Here is a 20293-nt window from a genome sequence, read left to right as displayed (position 1 = left end):
CGCGCGCCCGGCCCCGCGCCCGGCCCCGCCACTCCGCGGCCGCTCCCGGCGTCCCTTCCACTTCCTGAGGGAGAGGGCGGCCCGAAGCACCGCCCGCCTCGCGGCCGCTGCTGGGCCGGGCGCGTCCCCACGTCCGGCGCGGCTGAGGCGGAGCGGCGGCGCCGGCTCGGCCCCCGCCCCTCGGCGCGGCGGGGACAGTGCCACGCCGGCGGCCGCCTCGGAGCGACATGGGCCGCGGGATCACCCTGCTCCTGCTGCCGCTGGCGCTGCTGGCGGCCCCGGCGCGGGCCGAGGGCGGCACGGCGGCAGCGGAGGAGGTTCAGATAGAGGTGCTGCATCTCCCCGAGGCCTGCAGCCCGAAGAGCAAGAAGGGCGACCTGCTGAACGCGCACTATGACGGATTCCTGGCCAGCGACGGGTCCAAGTTTTACTGCAGGTGAGCCCCCGTGGCACCGGGTCCGAGGACGGGCGGTGGGCAGGCCCGGCGGGGTGCGGGGCGCGGCCGCTCCACTCACCCGAAGCCGGATAAGTGGGACTCGGGGCGCTCCCGGAGTGCGCAGCTCGGGGCTCGTACTGACTGCATCACCGACAGTGATTTCTCCCCGTCGCAATCTTTACTTTTTCTCAGCCGAGTGTTCAGGGATGCAGAACTTCCCCAGGGTCAAACTGGAGTCCCCAGGAGTCCAAGGATCCCTAGGGGGAAACTTCGAGAGCCTGTAGCCCACACCTCACATGGAGCCCCCATTTGTCAGAGTGGGAAAAAAAACCAAAACACGATGTTGATGTTTGCCATGTTCTATGCTATAACTTGTGCAGCAAAACTCAGGTTGGGAGGAGGAGCTCCTGGTAGGAATGCACGCTGACAATTTTAGGCAGAAAGTTTTATATAGCATCCACTTCCACATAGTTGGCGCTGTGCAGTGTAACCACATTATTATACTAGTGGTTGGCAGCCTTTTTGCCTCATGCCTGTTGCTGTTTCCCTTCTTGATTTGTTGTGCCATCCATTTTACCACAGAGTTATCATTTAGTCTTTTGCTTTTTCACTTTGTCTCATCCATCTATCCTCAGACAATAGCTTATCTCAGTAGCTTAGCTCATCAAAATCTTGATTCATTCCCATACTTGTATAATTTAAGAAAAAAAATTAGTATATAGGTTAATTCTACATTTAACAGTACCACTTCGCATGCATTTCTTTACCTGTTGCAGTGACTGACTGGTACATAGAGCACTGTTATCCGGATGTTTTGCTCATTTGCTGTTCAGTGTAGTGCCTGTACTGGGGAGGCCTCATAAGACCAGAAGGTGCCTCAAACATTGGCTGTCTGGGCTGGCCAGAGTGGTAGGTGAGCACACAGTCCTACAGCCAACATTGCCAGGTTCCACCAGCACACACCTGCACTCTCAGTCCCATCCCATTCTGCTGTGTTGTGAACTGCTGAAGGCATTTTCATTTTCTAGTGCTCCCCACATTCCTCTTCTTGGAGACTTCCTGCAGCGGCACCTTGTTTCTGACATGTAGTGTACATGATCAGGAAGACTGGATGTTGTTGTAAGAAATTCAAAAACAGGGTGTTCTTTTTTTTTTTAAAGGAGGTTTTCCCCTTACATATATCAAAATTTGACCTTAAATTATAAATGTAGCAAAGTGTTTATACTTTGTATTCTTGCACTCTAAACATTCTTGTGTGCTAATAATCTATGTTCTAACTGCAACTAAAAGTTATATTGATGTTAAAAAATATTATATTAACGTTACTCATGCACAATTTTTTTTTAATAGTCGGACGCAAAATGAAGGTCATCCAAAATGGTTTGTTCTGGGTGTTGGACAAGTCATAAAAGGCTTAGATATTGCTATGATGAATATGTGCCCTGGAGAAAAACGGAAAGTGACAATTCCTCCATCGTTAGCATATGGACAACAAGGATATGGTAAAAAAAGAAGTTCTGACTCTAAACGTTGTCTTTCCTGTGTTTTTTACCCTTTGAAACTTACAATACATAGTATTGTAAATGTCTGTGAGAACTGGTGCTCCCATTTGGAGGCAGTGCAGCTGTGCAGCCCCAGTCCTGCTCATTGCTACACAGTTTAAGTAGTCCTGACCACAGACCCACACCCAGGCCTTGCAGTTTCCATTAGAACTCAGTACACACCGCCCAATGTGTTTTCCCAAGTATTGCCATAGTGTGAAAAATTGGCAGCAAAAGGAAGATCTCCATGAGCCATATCAGCATTATGGTGTTATATATTAAATTCCAGTCACATTTGTTTTTTATTGACTGCTACCTGTTTAGCCTTTTAATGACAATGTGCATCTTCTGAGTAAAATTAAATATAACGCAGTGCAATTAATCTAAGTAGTAATAATTTGCTTAAAATACTGCTTACATTCTGAATAGTTAATGGCTCTCAAGTAACAGTAATTGCAACAGTGCAATAAATGAAATCTGATTTGAATATAAGATAATTCAGTGTGCAGGTTACTTAAAAAAAAGTCCCAGTACAAGTTCTATGCAGTGTTTCAGCACTCAAATGTAGATAAAGTCAGCTCTGACCTGGGTGTAGTAGTTTCTGTGAAAAGGTAGCTCTTGCTCTGTAGTAATACTCTGGTACTGATATGTCAGAATTCAATGCATCAGTTTTGTCTTTAATACAATTTCATACAAAAAGGAAAAACACTGATACAAATAAAAGAATGCTCTTTAATACTAATATTAACTGTTTGTTCCAGGTAGCACTTGAAGGAAGTAGCATTTTCCTACAGCACACCTGTCCTCTGTCTCAGCGTATTCCTGCATGCTGGGGAAGATACCTGCCTAATCTTGAATTAGAAAAGATGCATGTGGCTTTCTAAATCTTTACATGTCTTTCCTTTGTTGGTATGTATATTTGTAAACTGCTGGCACTAAATTCTAGTATTGTATCTTTCTTTTGTAAGGTGTATTTAAATAATTATTTATATTCAGATGAATTTAAAATTTCTTCTTTTCTAAAGCATGGAAAGTTAAAACTTTTTGAACTCTGAAACCTGTTGTTTTTACTATGGCTATTTTAGATGAGTAGTGTCAGAGTTTTGTTTATCTTCTGTTTAAAAACAGTGTAGATTCTTCAGCTTTTCTTCAGTTTATGAAGGATGAACACAAGCTCAAAATTCTGAGGTTACAGTGTCATGCTCACTGGCTTTGGCAGCTTGCATGTTTACATTTTAATTTTATACTGCATGATTTCTTTATGCTCTTTTGGCACCATTTTTAGACTGCATTTGTTGCTGTCTGTTTTCAGTTCCCCTTTTTTGCCAGATGCATGGTACATGAACCTGTGTTTGTAGGCAGTGCTGGTTTTACATCAGGTGGCAGAAAATGCTTTGATCCAGGAACAAAGAATTCTTACAGTTGTTTTCTTAATTCAGAGGCCAGACAAAGTGTTCCAGTAGTTTGAAGTTTCTATGGGGATTTTTTGCAAGTCAGATGACTTACATCCTGTTGCTGCTTTTTGAGATGTACATTTTAAACATTATTTTACAGCATACATAAAATACTTTTTACCATAGGTAAATTCATAGGTATAATTCATACAAAGTAGGTAAAACATTGTATGGTCTGTTTCTTCAGACAGACAATGCACAGGAGCATTGAACTACTGTTATGTTTTAAATCAGATTGCAGCTGTTTAATAAAGACATATATCTTAGAACAAGTCTCTAAATAAGCCCTGTCATATGACAGGATGTGAAAGAATGAGAACTTTAGAAGTATTTGTTTTTCATGATAACCAGTCATCTAATCTCTGAAAGTACCTGAATTGGTATGCAGTACAGTTTTGTTTCAGGCAGGTACATGATTAGCAAGTTTCTTCTGAAATAATTTATCTAACACAATCAAACAATCTTCCTGTCTAGATGTACAACATTTGAATTTGGAGTTTAATCTGAATATTAACACAGCCTTTTTTAATAAAGAAATGCTTTACCTGTGAATTTATCATACATGTGATCTCTGTCCATAGTGTCTGATTCCTTAAACACTTTTTTTTTTCCTTTATTCATAGCACACGTTAAGATTCCACCCAATGCAACACTGATCTTTGAGATTGAACTTTATGCAGTAAATAAAGGACCTCGTAGTGTTGAAGCATTCAATCAAATAGACAAAGACGGCGACAAGAAACTCTCTGAACTTGAGGTAATATGGTACAAATAATTTATAAAACTATAGGTGTGGCGGCATCAGTGTTACCTTTACATGAGCTGCCTCTGCTGCAGCTGATCATGTAAGGTTTCTGTGTGTTTACACAAACTACACTGTGCTGTAGGTTGCTGAAATTTGCTTTAATACATTAATAAGTCTCACACTTCCTGTAGACAAGCTGTAGATGTGTCTGCACTGGAATCACAATACATTACTTGTATATCCCCCGTGTCCCTGAAGACGGCTAAATTGAGTGCTAGCATAAAAGTCACAATGATTTGACTTTTACTTTTCTTCTAGATAAGCCAGTATTTGAAAGAAGAGTTTGCAAGAGATGGCAAAAAGCGTCATCCCTCCGCCCATGATGAAATCTTAGCTGATATATTTAAGAAGAATGACCATGATGGAGATGGCTTCATATCAGCAAAGGAGTACAATGTCTACCAGCATGATGAACTCTAAGTATTTTAAAAAAATTTTGGCTGTTTTCTGCACACTGAATTCTAAATAATAATACTTTGTCACAGAATTTTTGTATTTTTTTTATAGTGGAATCTTTTTATATCTCTTAAGGTGACTGTAAAAATCTTATTTTTAACATTCAGCTAATAAAATGTGTCAGATATTTCAAAAGAAAGAAATAAAATCGAAGTACACCATAATATTTGTGGTTCCTACAACATGTTCCAATCCTACAGTATTGCTCAGTAGTCCCTCATTTGGTGAAATACTGATGAAAATAATTATTTCTGTTCAATTGAGGACACAAAAGCTACAGTAACCTTTGACATAGCTGGAGTGTAACTGCTGAACACTTCTCAGTCCCCTATAAAATGAAGAGGGGGAAAACAGAATCCCAGGAATACAGCTCTTAGACCCCTGCAGGCTTCTAGCCTAGTTTCTTGAGGAAAGGCCATTTGCAGCAATTAACTATAAAAGGCATTAAAATGGGCAAACTTTGTCTATGGAATGTTAAGATAAAAACAAAAAAATGTTTTTAAAATAACCTCTTTGATGTAATATTAACATAAAGAATTTGATGTTGAAGAAAAAGCAGTACTTTAAGGGAGTGTTTTAACTTTGGCTTAGTAAAATGGTCAGGTTAGCCAGTTTGTTCAGCAGCACCAAGTTAAAAATCTACACTATCATAATTTAATTGAATGAGGTTGAAGATGATGGGAGATGCTGTATAAAAACATAAATAATTATTAGGGCATCATTCTGGTTTTCCTCACTGGGAAAATGCAAAGTAGCAATAGTTAATAGACAGTACTTTTATCTGTTAACTGTTCTGCTTGTGCAGAACACATCATAATGCTTGTGTAACATACTTCACTCTTCTCACATAAAAAGCAGTGGCTGTATTCACTTCAACATGTAATAATCAGATGTACACAGTGAAAGTAGCAGCACAAGTGAAAAAAGCTTCCATACTGGGTTATCCTTGAAATAATTTTAAAAGGTATAAAAAGGTTTTTTGCTCTGCCAGTGTAAAACAGTGCAGTGACAAGTTTAACAGTGCCCTGTCCCGCAGCCTGGTCCCAGCCCTGGACAGAGCTCTGTGTTGTTCCAGTCCTCAATAGACTCAATTTCCTGAGGCTGGGATGCAGCTGTTAAAGACCTTCACCCATGAAGTCTTCCTGGAGTGAGCAGTTCTATTATTTTCATAAGCTTCCAAAACATTTTCTGCTAAGCAGGTATTTTTCTGAGCACATAAAAGAACAGAGCAGCTGTGACGTAGAATCCAACTGCAGCAGGTAAACTGGCTGGTACTTTTTCATAATTAAACAAGCTTGATATTAGGCAACAGCACCCTAATATGAAGCTCCCATCCATAGTTCCAGTTGTTCCCTCTGGTAACTGAAACATTAGACTGAGCTAAGTTTTAGCATGGTTTTTAATCTGATACTTCAATTAAACATTCATGAGAACACTAAATTATTAACAAATATTCTCATTTAACCATCATATGCCAGTGTAAAGAAAGGCAACATTTTGGGGTTTAACAATAAGTTTGTATAAACAACTTTAAGTTCTAGCATATATTTTGACATTAGAAAATACTATTTAAAAGTATGTTTTTAATTATGATAATGAGAAAGTTCTACAAAAAACAGCAATGTCAGGAAATTCATGTGCATTTTAAAGTAGAGGTTGACTGTGAAGCAAAGAATTTGAAGATAACAGCATAATAAAATGTTTTGCACTTCCATTGTTTTGCATTTCTCAATTGGAGACATATTCACTAACTCCAGAAAGTTTGTGGCACAGTTATGCCCATGTCTGTGATAACAGGCACTTTCCCAGATCAGTTACTTCATTCTCTTATGCCAGAGGTCAAAACAGGGCACGGCATGCAGGCGTACGTACTTCTGTCCATTAAAAGAGCACTCCACACATCCATAGACTGTCTCCCTTTTTGAACTTCCCATTCCACAAAGGACACAGGGCCCTTTGGGGATGTTGTTATTAAGTAAATTAATTCGGATATGAGAACCGTCTCTGAGATAGCTTGTGGAGAGATCAGTCATGCTTGCAGCTTTTTCATAATAATCTGCAAAAAGGTCCTCCAAGTAAGGATCAGAGTTAGCAACGATTTCCACTACTCCTTTATCTGAAAAAGAGCACACAAGGAAAAGAAGCAGTATTTTGTTATTACCTTACGAGCTGTTGTTTAAAAAATATCAGTTTAATTATAGAAATAACAACTGATGCACAAAACTGTTATAAGCATGCCATATAGATTGCTTCCCATCAAAAACCCTGTATGATAAAAATTTTTCTTCAACTTCGCTTAAGACAATGACAAAAGCTAGAAATTTTTGTATGTGACCTATGTAATTATATTTTTAGAAATATACCTGAAGGATAGGCATGAGGCAGGCTTCTGAGAAATTGGTGCAAAATCAAACCACAGCTGTGTACTTGTTTTTATTTTTTCATTTCTAGTTTTATTTTCTAAACATTGTACATTCACTTTCATTTCTTATTATTTACCAAAAAATCCCACTAATATTTAATATGTTTAGAAAATTCACTCCTTGTTAACCTCCTAGCAGATTTCTGAGTATCCAGATGTGCCAGGTAGGAACTACCTGCCTTTCCCTTTCTCTTCAGTGACTGACTAGATTGAGTGAAGAACTTTCAGGCAGCTACAGCTCCTGAGATGTATCATACCCACTGAAGATTTATTCCCCTTGTGTGGACTGGAGCAGCACTAAAGGCTTGGTCCATAAAAATTCTTTGATCAAGAATGGGATACAGTGGAGGAAGAACACCTACACACACCAGCTTTTGGGACATGTTTACTGCTCAGCGTTTATCTTCATACTCAGATCTGCAGATTTCCAACGTACTTGGACCAAGGAATGTTACAAGTTTAAGATCTTGGTCTAAAGCTGCATACAGGGATCTGCATTTTTATTGGATGTTATGTTCATATTAGAATGAGAAAAGAGGACTATGATGGTATCCTGCCATGGGAACATAGTGCCTAAGGAGTACATTCAATTATTGCAGTTAATATTGTTTGATATTTACAAAAATATTTACAGCTTTTGCCTTCAAATATTACTATAATTATAACTTGTATAATACAAGCTATAAATGGCAAACACATGAAATAGGCTCAATGTTAACTGTGTAATTACTCATTACCAGTTTATCAACAGCCATACATTTTAAGATCTTTAGAATTTAAAGAAAAGCTTTGTTATTTCTGAGAGACAGGTTCTCAAATGTAAATTTTAATAACTCTATAATCATTTCAATACACTAGAAATTGAGAGGTACATTTTGCGTCAAATTTTTTTTGCTTTAAACATTCATCTTGGTCAGAAATTAAAGAAACAAAGATACACTTTTAAATAAGACATTTGTATATAAATGTCAAAAGTCGTACTTCGATGAAACAGATTATTCTTTAATCTCCTGAATTTGGTCAGTGAAGATGATCCAGATTTCTCTCTTTCAAATCCTCCTTTTGCAATTGGAGTCACACAAAGTTCTGTAAAAATGAAAAGTTTTTAAAACGACTAAATATAAAAGCCATAATTGCACAACAATTTAATATGCTTTCTAATCAAAAAAGTTAACAGTGATTAAATCTAGCTTTGCTAATATTTTTAATGGCTAGTATAACTTTTTAATACAAGTCTGCATGCAGTAATTGCCCACAGAATCAAGTAACACAGATTTTATGGGAATTTTTAACTGTTGGTGGCTTTCAATTAACATCCTCAGAGCCTGTTTTGGTTCATGCACAAATTATGGTCATGTTAAGGGGTCAGAACGGTCAGTAGCATAACAATGGAAGCCCTGATTCTGAAGGACAAACATTTCTGTATTCTTACTTGAAAGCAGAAATGGAACATAGTAAGCAAGGCTGTGAATTCTGTACTTACCACTTCTGATACTGAATTCTATCCATAACTTGAAAGAAATACTTTAAGGTAAAATCTATGCTATGCAAATTTTTTATTTGTTTTCAATTGCTGCAATTAATTCCTCCTAAATAGCTTTAGATATTTATATGTGCAAATGATGTATCAGATTGAAATTAAAGCCCCAACAGAAAAAAATATTAGTAGTTTAGAAGTTCTGTACACTTTTTTCTTTACTTGTATCTTTGTACTTGCCTATTTTATGCAAAACTGATCAGGTAGTCTCAGAAACCCGTTTCTCACCAGCTAGAAATATAACTAAGTGGGGCTTTTTGTTCCATGCCACCACAGAATTTAAAAAATACCAAGTCTAACTTTTAAGAAATGTTCCCACAGCAGACTATTTCCTAGCACCTGCCTTGTTTTTCTTTTCAAGCACTGTTTCTGTCAGAATGTCAGAATACTTATGTGCATAAAATTAAAGCATCCCATTGTATGGGATCAGGGCTTATGTATATCAAGAGCAATAAAGCAGTTTTAAAAACTTAGATCATTATAAATAATAGCAGTAATGACAGTAATTCACATCACTTACCGAAATTACCATCCAAATGAATGTAGAGTTCAAATACACTAAAAGCAATAGTTGTATGTGCAGGAAAAACAATGGCTTTGTCCCGCCCTTTATAATTCTGATCTTCAATTATGTGAAACTATAATTTAGAGAAGGATCAAAAGAAAAAACGTTAGACATTGAAATGAATAAATAAACAAAGTACTAATCTTAAATTCATATATTGAGAATTACAATGCCAGGGGGGAAATTTGAAATTGAAGATCAAATTTCACAACTGAAGAATTTTCTATTAATTACTTTGCATTTTAATAAATTTTGATACAGAGAGAGCAATTTGCATCACTTACTGAAAATTATGTGGATGATTTAATAATACTAGAAAAAGTGAAGTTAGAAGACTTGTAAGTTTAATTATTCAAACACATCGAGAAGGAAGGGGGAGGAAGAGCATAAGACAAGGAGTAAGATGCCGACCCTTCAAGTAATCACCTGAAATTCCAATATGTTACAGAAGATTACCATAATAATGAAAGAAAGGTTATACATTTATTAGAAGGTCAAACTAAGAAGTAGTAAATTCCACATTTTTGCAGAGGCTTCACCCCAAGCAATGGCTCATTGTCTAGCCATCCTTTCATGCATTTCCCATCCCTCTGTCCTATAAGCACTGCTAACAAAAGACCAACTTTTAAACCACTTTGCATCAGTACAGTAGTATTGATTTACTTGAGATTTTTTCTGAGTTTATATTATAAAAACACAATTAAATCAAACCACTACATGTATAATAATGAGCTTTTTATGCTTGATCATTTGAGTTACAGAACTTTGCCAAACATATTTACCCTCATTGTCTCTCCACGCATTCCAGTATGGACAGTTAATGAGCACTGCCTTGTAGTTCGAATACTTTCCATGACCACACACAAAATTTCCATCCTACTTTTTCTTGATTGCTGGACTAGGCAATGATCAAAGTTTATTTTTCTAAAACCAAGAGGGAGGCAGGAAGGAAATTAAGACATAATTAGCCATTTTCAAAGCAGCTAAGTAACATTAAATCAGTAAACAAATCACCATAATACCTGTTTCATAGCAGTAAAACAACTGACCAAGGAAATCTCTGGAAACTTAATATTGATTTTCAGTGTTTGGCAACAGAAGTAAAAAATTCAAGGAAAGCCAGTATTCTACAGATATTACGGAGGATATCTGGACACCCTGGAAAATTCAAAGCCTGTCCATCTGACTCTGGTTTTAGTGCCATTAACTGAAAAAAACCCTATATCGCTTTTAAACAATCATGAAACAAATGCTTGTAGAAGAATTTCTACAAAAAATGGCAGTTAGTTCTATAATACTGAATCTTTTTTTGAGGAGACTAGATCCTCTTTCCTCACTCACGGTTATTAATGATAACATTTGAAGGTTACGAATAAACTAGGAAAATATGGAAAGACAGGTTGCAGATACAAAATGGCATGCACTTCTTGGTAAATACCAACAAGGTAACAATATATATTTGTAAATGCCAAATGTTGCATCATGCATAGTAAACAATTTACCGGGATGCACCGTAATTCAAATAATTCAGAAAATTGTACAGCCTGTATTATGCAGGTCATGTGTCTTATCCCAGTGATCCAACGTGATACCCTTGAAAATATCTGATGGTGACTGCTACTGATTGACTAAAAATAATCAAAACCTAACAACTTTGGACTTTCAGCCTAACTGTATGAAATCATTATGGAAATTATGAATTATGAATTAAGAATTATAGAAACAGAAATCAAAGCACAGAATACAACCTTGTAGTGAGTTCTTTAAGTAATGTTGGTACTTCGACTTCGTGTTTGGTCACTATGCCAAAAGAAGCTTTAAAGGCAACAGAATCTGATCCAGCAACATCAAAACCAACATCATTCATTATCTGATTTCCTCTTCTGCCATTAAGCGAAACATCTGATTTGTCTTCATAGTTGAGCAACTGGTAAGACGAGACACCTGAGTGAAAGAAGATAACCTGTGTGTGATGAAAAGTCTGAACACAGGATTTTCACATAGCAAGAATAAATAGTACCATTCCTACCATGCTTACCATTTTGATATGAAAATCAGAAATACATCGAGCACTTGTTTATTGGTGTTACTATTGATGATTGGTGGAAAGAGTACATTGGAGTCCTGGGTTTGACTAGAGCTATTTTCAAATTTCTGTGTTCATCATTATTCTCCTCAAGTACTTCCACCTGTAATTATGATGCTGATACATATAAACTACACATGTAGTATGTTTTGGCTTTAATGACAGAAGCTCTGAAACCCAAAATGATTCAGTGGAGGCCACACAGAATATTAAAGCTAGGAATAAAATGAAAGCCACTGTATAAAGAATACTATGGAATTCTGAAATTCATCTAGATGCCCTACAAATACCCTAATTTTTCTTCATTTTTGCAATACATGAATGAGACATAGGTGTACCAGTAACATTAACTCTGCCCAACAACTATGTCTGTTTATTTTAAAGGAAAACAACACATTAATTCTGACTTGATGAAAGTTTGCATACAATTATTGTAAATCAAAAAGTAGGTACCAAAGCACCTCTACAAAAATGTCTTTATAATATCAAATACATTTCCATTACACTAACAGAAGAAATACTAGAACACATTGGTTACCAAATTAAAATGAACACAGGGATTAGATTTCCAAGTACATGTAAGAATCTGTGGTTTACTCGTTTTTTGTTTTTAATCCTTGCAGATATTAGGATAAACTGACTTATTAAATCACCTACTATGAATCCTGTTTATTTTTATTTTTTGACCAAAAAGAAGCTTAATATATTTTTCATAATACTAAAAAGATTGGAAATGCTTGTCTTTGCCACATAAAAAAGGAAATTCAATTACAAACCTCTTTGGTTATGTTAAAGGATTTTCTTAATACTTTCTGCGCACAACATTTAACCTTTACAGAAAAGACTAGTAAGGTTTTGTGAGAATTTTTAATGAGATTTTGCAACGTTTTTACAGACATTTAAATGAGGTGGGGTTTTTTTTGTTTGTTTTTGGTTTTTTGTTTTTTTTTTTCATTCAGGACAAGCCAGATGACTTCTTCTGAATGTAAGATTCAGGATTAAATTTTTTCTTTTCATGCTTGTGTCCTGAAATCCCTCTTCTGGGATCAAGTGGTATTTCCTGTTTAGTTTGTCTTAGTAGAGTTTTTAACTGATGCATTTGTTGTGCAAGTAATATCATCAATAATTTTGCCAAAATTGACATTAAAAAAAAAAAGCAGTGAAACTGTATTGAGAAAACCTGTAGACATGAATTACACACTTTTCAAAGGAATGTACAGGAAGATAAAGGCAGTATAGTTCAATTTTGCGCCTCATAATTCTGTTAGAATCTCCTCAAAATTTACACTCTGGCATAGAAAAGGGAATTTTAAAACAGTTAAGCTCTTTATATACATCACAAAGATTGCAAATGTGGAAAAAGTCTTATGAAAATCCAGTTACACCAGTCAGATGTAATAGCTGTTTTCAAATGCTTTTGCCTGTGCAGAGGTCAGTTCAGCACCAGGGACTGCCAGCATGGAAGAGCTGCAGAGCTGAGGCCATTCTTACACACTTAAAAGTGAGTATAGAGACAAAGGGGTACATTTCTAAATAAGTTTTATGTAGCAGTTAATCAACATCCATTAGTACCTCTGTCAGGAATTTGTGGTTTGTGAAAAATAAAAAGGCTTAACTGAATTTGTTTAATACTAGCTCAGAAAATATCAAGGCTTTTTAGTATAAATTACTTTCTTTTTTTTTTTTACTCTTTTCCCAGAAAGTCATTTTTTCCCTTTTGCCTTACCATTTTGATTTGTATCATTTTTTTATTTGTTTTTTTTCTTAAATATTTATTACATGACTAAGCTAGAAAAATGTTATTACCCATTTACTAAAGGAAACATCATACTACCTGCACAGTTTAAACTATGTTTACTATGTCTTTACTAGAAAACATGCATTTTTCCACCTCGAAGAAAGATAAAAATCTTACCTGCAGAAATTTCTTTCTCCCCTTGAAGAATGTCTTTTAATGTGAAAGGTGTTGAAGCAAATTTAGATTTTTTTGAAAGCAAACATTTTCTTTTTTTAATCACAAGGCTCAGAGGTTGGTATCTGTCAGCTTCACTGAGGCTGGGCACTGGAACTAATCTTCCTCCATCACCAACCTGTTTAACGAAGTTTTTGGTTGCAGCAGCAAACATATTATGACATTAATAATGATAATAATAAAAAGCTCTGTATCAAGTGTAGCTTCCAGACATCGAGCCCATGTTCAATTATTCTTATATTGTTCTTGCAAAAAAATTAGCATGCTTTGGGGAAAAAATCTGTCAAACTGCTTTTTTTAGAGTGAGTTATATCTCACTTTTAAAGAATCAACAGCATCTTAGCTAGTGAACTTCTATGGTGTACTGCTTGAGACTTCTCTCCGAGACCTTCAGTTAAGCTCTCTAATTCTGTATGATGAATAATGAATTAACACTGTAAACTGAGAGGGAAATGGTGACCTTTTCTTGGCAGTTTATTGCCACCCTAAAAGACAAAATTTACTGTCATAGAAACAGAAAACTAACTTTCATAACCCTCAACTTCCCACTAGGAGTTATTGGTGACTGCTGTTTGTTGGGTCCTTGCTGCAGCTGAATTCTGGTGTTTTAGCAACACCAACAAAGCAGCCCAGACGTGCTCTGGGAGGGCACTGGAGTTACACTTGGATGAGCACTGGGAGCTCTGTAGATGGTGTTGCCTTTCACAGCACTGGCATAACCTGCCTGGGAGAGCTCAGCTGGGGACTGAGCTGGGCTGGGCTGAAGTGTGAGATCAGAGCAGGCTGGGGCATGGGGGAAACACCAGTGGGCTCTTATAATTTGTTATTAATCTCCCATGGACTTAGCTGTCTGTGACCCAAGGGCTAGGCTTGAGCTCCATGCATTTAGCTCAGATTACTGAAAATCTCATTAAATTATGAGAATTAAAATTGCATTAAAAAGTGACAGTATTGAGATGAGCAAGTCAAGAATCCAAGATATAAAGCCCCAGTGTAAAAAGACAGAAAACTGTAAAGAGAAGACAGACAGTAGAGAGCACAGTGGAGGATCTGTGAGAGAGGCAGAAGGAGCTGACCCACCCTCATGTAGACGATTACTCAATTTTCTAGTAAGATTGATGAACACAGAACTGGCTAAACCTTGCAGCTCTTCTTCCAGAGACTCCCACTGCAGCTACCCAGAGACTCCCACTGCAGTGGGTAAAGCATCAGCCACTGGCTTGTAAAGTTACACTTCAGTAGGAATATTGTCCCTGGTTGCCAGGTTACAATTGGTTTGATTGGCTTTTGTTTTCTGAAGTAAGGTTTTTATGTGAAAGTACCTGAAGGAATGTTTTTATAATATGAACACTTATTTAATAATTTATCATGTGTCAATACTTCCATAATATTTTTAAAGGTTCAGAGTATCAGAAAATCCAACAAAATGGCAAAAAAAGGATGGCATTACTTTAGCTATGAAAGGAAAGGCTGCTGGATCTTTCTGCTTACTCTAGAGGGTGCTGAAAAATCGAGTCAGGTTTTGTATAGACTTTGAATTGAAAGCATGGGAAAGGCTGCAATTAATTCTGGGTGTAATTTCATACAACACTATCTGAAAAACCGTGTGCATATTTGCTCAATCAAAACACATTAAAACAACTGAAAAGCTTTCAAAGGGAAGAAATATCTAAGGGAACTCTAAAATGAAAATTGCCCCTTGATCCTTGGTTTAGATTAATCCTGTATATATATGTTTGACAAGATACTATTTTTCTACACATTATTAAGACCAGCTGGCACTGTTTATTCAACATGCATTTGTATTTTTCTTACTCGGTATGAGGTCATAGATCACACTCAGTCTGATCTAAGCTCTAATTTTGATAATGAATAGTTTCATTTGATATGTTTACGTGCTATTCCTGTTACTCTAACACCCTATAATCCATCAAAAATGCTTCAGCAGATGTTTGTGTTGTCCTCATGCCACAGATCAGAGAACAGGAGTCTGAGTACAGTAACATTGCCATGATCTGAAAACATTCACTAATTTTGCACATCCAAGTGAAGAAACATAAGGTATTTCCCTGCTCCTCCAGCACTAGACACTTTTGTACTTGGCACACCAGTGTACTTATGAACTTCCAGCATTTCTGCAGCCCTGGCATCCTCTCATTTTGGGAAATGAATAAATGAAAAACATTTTAATTTCCAAGTGAATAAGTTATGCCTGAGTCATCACTGGAATAAAAAAAATCTTGCCTGGTCTCGCCAAATTGTGCAGATGAAAGTCCTTACTCACATTTGCTCCCTGGGGAGGATCTGGGCTGAAATGTTCTACTCCCCTCAGCACAGAGCTGAGGAGGGAAGAGCAAGAGACTGTATTTCCTATGCAAGATGAGTTCTGTTTTTTCAGAGTGGGCATTAGCTATGGTGTAGTAACATAGCAAGTATTAGCTATATATAGTTGAGAATATTTTATGCCTAAATACTGTATTTTTTTTCTCACATCATATTGATAAAAAAAATGGATTTTTTAAGAGTAAAACCTAGAGGACAATCCTGCTCTCTGCATGGTGTTGGAAGATGCAGAAGGTTTTGTGTAGTTAAAGAATAATTCCATAATGATTTTTGGTTTAATATTGGATAGTTATGCTACATTATCCCTTGCAGAAATGTTGGTCCCCTGTAATTACAAAGTGTCTAAAGACACATTTATAATGTGATCTAAGGCAGTGCAAGCTAGAGATTTGTCCAATGAACTGAAAATGTGGAATTATTTCATTATTTTCAAGCCAGAAATCTTAAACCATCTGTAATCCACTTGAACTGATCTGACTTTAATTTATTTCTTGTCACAGTCAACCATATCATAAGATTAGCATGATTAAGCAATGAGTTGAAGGGAGAAAAGAAATCTTAAGTGTTAACTGACTGGATAAACTTAGTTGATGTTTCACTTGGAAGGATTAAACCCACAATTTATACCAAATTATACTGGCAATTTGTTAAATATCTTCTTAGTGTACAAAAGGATGCCATCAGTTGCCAGATCTCCTGGCTACTGAACAGGAGTGTATCATGTACACTGCAAGTGCATTTGAACTGTATTATATTTACCTGCAGACCTCTGCAAAAGAACAAATGAAAGAATTTAACATATAAAAAACAGCAAATGAAAATGCTACTGAAAAAATTACTCACAAAATTCCCTAACTTTCCAGCATATGGCATGAGTATTTCCCTAGAAACACAGGATCTGAGTGATATGGACACTGTTATATTTCAGGAGGTAACAAAAATAACATTTTACTGGGCAAAATATGGTTCTAATTACATACACACTTTTTGGGTTTTTGCAAAAACCTGAGTGGGTTTGACAGCACTTGACTTCTTTTTTGGGGTTTTTTTATGTGGTATTTGTCTAGAAATTCTCCTGTATGAGCAAAACCAGCCAGTTTAATACCATGATTTACACAACTTCAGAGCTCCTGAAATACAAATTATAGTGATAGTTTTATATGCTCTTCCACAGACTTACCTTTCAGGTTCCAGACCTTTGTTCATGAACATACAGATTACTTAATCTATGTTTCATGTGTCCATCTTTAAAGTGCATAAAATATCCCAGCTTTTTCTTCTTTGTAATTGCCCCAGCATTAATGGCAATATTTTCAGTAGAGAGATGGATGCATTAACATCCATGTGAAGCCTTTACTAAAAATGAATGCAAAAGTAGTCCTCCAGGGACAGATATGCTGAGATAGTATATTTGCATTTACAATTACCACCTGTGAGAAGTCTGGCAACTGACAGCATCTTTTTGCTCATTAAGAAGATATTAAACAAATTACCAGCGTAATACTGTGCAAATTTTGGGTTTAATCTTTTCAATACCAGCTCAGTTTATCCAGTCAGTTAATACTTAAGATTTCTTTTCTCCCTTCCTCTTCCAGCTTTCAGTCGTTACATAAACATTGCTGTATACAACAAAGCTACTTTCATCATGTAGCATTATTAGCTTGTGAAGACAAATCTGGAAAAAAACAAGCCAGCGTGACCTAAAGTATATTTAATGCTTCTTTTCCTTTGAAGGATGCTGCCCAAATGGCCAAATCTTTTTTACCCAGCATGTGTCAGTAGGTGTGCCTGTGTGACAGGACAGCTTTGTGGGCTTGCCCATCCACCTCTATGAGGATGTAGAACTGTAGATGCTACTGTGCTACTGTATCTAAAGAAAACTTACAAAACAAAGGATTTGACTGCTATGTTATAACTCACATTGTCGATGCTAAGCTGTCTGATGGGTGCTGGTACAGTTATATCTATATAAAACTTCCTTCAGTCATAGACAACTTGTTCCTTGCTGCTTTAACCTGAGCAGCAGGACTGTTTTTATTTTTGGCATTGGCACTAGCTGTCCTGTGATACTGGGCAATTAACCTCTGTCTATGAAACTCACTGCATGTGGCTGTGCTGATGTGCCACTTCTCAGGGAAACATTCTGCAAGAAGTGATTATTACTATTACAAAAGCCTCTGGATACAGAGTATTCATAAACAGACAAAATTAAATCAGTGTTTGTAGTGCATGCAATAATTCAGCATCCTCTTTCATAATCATCTCTATGTTTATTCAGCCTGTTCCTTTTCATGCTTTCAAGACAAGAATATGTCTTCATCTAGTTTCCTAATTCATTCTTTTCATGGCTGTAGGCATAGAGTAATAGATTTGAGCTGTTTCCAGATACTAAACATTTTTAACAGACAGGTGACATAAAAAATTCTTGTCACCAAACATGAAAAGTAGCCTGATACTGTTATTCTAGGTCAGCTGATCAGCATTTAAGTGAAGTCAGCTCTTGAACTAGAACTGAAGAATGGATGTGCTCTTGTGCTCTTGAATGTCTTTGACTGCTAGAAGTAATCCAAGGCCCTCAGAAATAACTTACTTAAAGAGGAATTTAAAAGACAACACCTAAAATTGTATCAGTTGAAAGAAATAACCCAGCATCCTTACCAGAATTTATAGTCAAAAGTAACCTATTGAGAATGTTTATTTATAATTTTTTCCTCCACTGACTTGTCATAAACCTGCTCAAGAAGCCTAGGGTTGTTGTGAAATTTGAGCTAATAATCAGGTTCTTTTCTTTACTGAAGGAAATGTAGCCAGACACTAATCAGTGAGAAAAGCAACTACATGTTTGGTTTTGCTTTGAAACTTATCCTTGTAATTACAAACATAATCTAATGTAGTCTCATCACAGGCAAAGAGCATCTTCACAACAGATTCATGCCTGTAAAATGCATCTTTGCACACCTTTTTTTTTTTTTCTGAATTTTTAAAATGTACTAATATGCACTTGAGATATAGAGACAGGATATACAACCTAACCTGTATTTTCATCTACTCGAAGTTAAATCTTAGACACAGCTCTCAGAAATAAAAATGGCAGTCTAAATATAAGGCATTTTATTTCCTGCCCTTGAGTAAAATTAGACTCACTACTCAATAAAAATAGAGTACTTCCTCAATTAGCCCCCAGTACTCTGGGTTTGAATGATATTTTAGCTTAGTTTCCTTTAACCTGACTTAGTAATAATTACTTTCTTGGAAAATAATTTTCTGTATTGAAGTGCAGTGTTTTTTTAACCTTTAGACCAACTTAAATATTTAGTAAGATCACGAGGTCTTGAAGAACCATGTGGCTTGATATGTTGCTGTGCAAAAATGCTATGTATCATCATATCAGAACAGATTTTTGTACCAGCAGTGAAACTTGGAACAGCTTTCTGTGGGCAACTCCTTTAGCTGAGTCAGGATGAAATCCTGTCAATAGCTTCCCACGCTGTCTCACTTCACCACACCACAGCGCCTACATGTTTGTGGCTATGAAGAAGCATCACCTGTCTCCTGCTTAGATTAAAGCTAAACATGCAATTTACTTTCTTTCATACCTAAAGTAATAGTTTTGATGCTAAATTTGGTGTCAGGTTGCTCATGTAGCCTCTCAGGCCTCTGGCGCTCTATTCCCAAAGGTTTGCTGCATTGATTTTTTTATCATCAATTAAGTAAAGACATAAAACCTTTCACATTTCACTCATGCACAGTAATTCTGCTGAGTCACAGTCATCCAAAGCATTCAGAGGGCAAGGACAGATCTCAACTGGACAAAGGTGAAAGCAGAGCTAAATTTCCCTTGTGGAATGGTTAACAGGGAAAAGCTCCTAGTGTGCCCCTTTGCACAGAGCACGGGCTTAGACAAGATGTGTACTCTGACACAAGACAGAAAGCACTGCCATTCATGAAAAAAGCCTTTTCCCTTCCTTTGCAATTTCTTCCATTCAGGCAGCATTCCAGATTGTTTGAACACTTGTTCTTTTTACAATGCCAGGAAATAACAAAAACCTTAATTTTTCCTCCCAACCAAATTCTTAGTTTTTATTATGCTTTCATTTTAAGGGCTGAACAGCTGACAAGAACACATAATGGAAAAATATCAAAATCCCACATACTGTTATTTTTCCAAGAGGCCAGACAGGGTGGGTGTCAAGTAATTTTTTTTTTCTTTCATTTCCACTTTTTTCAAATCTATTAGAGAACATCAGGAACAATTTTTTCTACACCCTCTCTCAAAATTTCAGAAGCATACTGCAAGCTCCCTTTAATAACAAAGAACAAGCTGAAGTGAAAAAAAAAAAGAAAAAAAGAAAAAGGCTCTTATCAGCTGCAGTATGAAGCTATAACTAGGAACTGCCAAAAAGAAAATTACCTTCTTTGAGACTGCAGTTGGTGGTTCCTGACAGATGTAAAGAAACTGCACAGAGAATCACATGGGAAAAATTTTATAAAAGTATTCCTGCAGTGAAAAAAAGTTAGAGAGGAAAAGCCACCATTTTAGTGCTTTTGCCACCACTATCACCCATCTCTTCAAAATAAATCTGTAAAATATACATTCATAATTTTATGATTAATAATAAATTGATCTAACTAGTTACAAATAGTTTATTCGATAATCATTGCCTCAGGTGTTTCTT

The 20293-nt window shown here is 36.7% G+C and overlaps 2 protein-coding genes across 3 annotated transcripts; one reads left to right on the top strand and one right to left on the bottom strand.

Moving 5' to 3' along the window:
• Nucleotides 1-227: 227 nt before the first annotated feature.
• Nucleotides 228-4856, top strand: FKBP7 (FKBP prolyl isomerase 7). The gene is made up of 4 exons (XM_002197043.7): nt 228-436; nt 1787-1938; nt 4055-4188; nt 4495-4856. Exons 1-4 carry the CDS (start codon nt 228-230, stop codon nt 4654-4656), a joined length of 657 nt encoding a protein of 218 aa, XP_002197079.3. The 3' UTR covers nt 4657-4856.
• Nucleotides 4857-6076: 1220 nt separating this feature from the next.
• On the bottom strand, nt 6077-20177 carry PJVK (pejvakin). Of its 2 annotated transcripts, none has more exons than XM_002199495.7 (6): nt 13218-20177; nt 10965-11160; nt 9999-10140; nt 9172-9289; nt 8096-8200; nt 6077-6808 (listed from the first exon to the last, which is right to left on the bottom strand). In XM_002199495.7, the coding sequence occupies exons 1-6, from the start codon at nt 13426-13428 to the stop codon at nt 6507-6509; spliced, it is 1074 nt and encodes a 357-aa protein (XP_002199531.1). In that variant the 5' UTR covers nt 13429-20177; the 3' UTR covers nt 6077-6506. The 2 variants fall into 2 exon arrangements, with proteins under 2 accessions (XP_002199531.1, XP_072788406.1); XM_072932305.1 differs by having other exon boundaries at nt 10965-13392; nt 20029-20177.
• Nucleotides 20178-20293: the final 116 nt, after the last annotated feature.

Source organism: Taeniopygia guttata, chromosome 7, assembly GCF_048771995.1.
Source record: "Taeniopygia guttata chromosome 7, bTaeGut7.mat, whole genome shotgun sequence".
NCBI lineage: Eukaryota > Metazoa > Chordata > Aves > Passeriformes > Estrildidae > Taeniopygia > Taeniopygia guttata.
The sequence above is the reverse complement of the archived record's forward strand: the minus strand, read 5'-3'. Positions and strand labels throughout refer to the sequence as shown.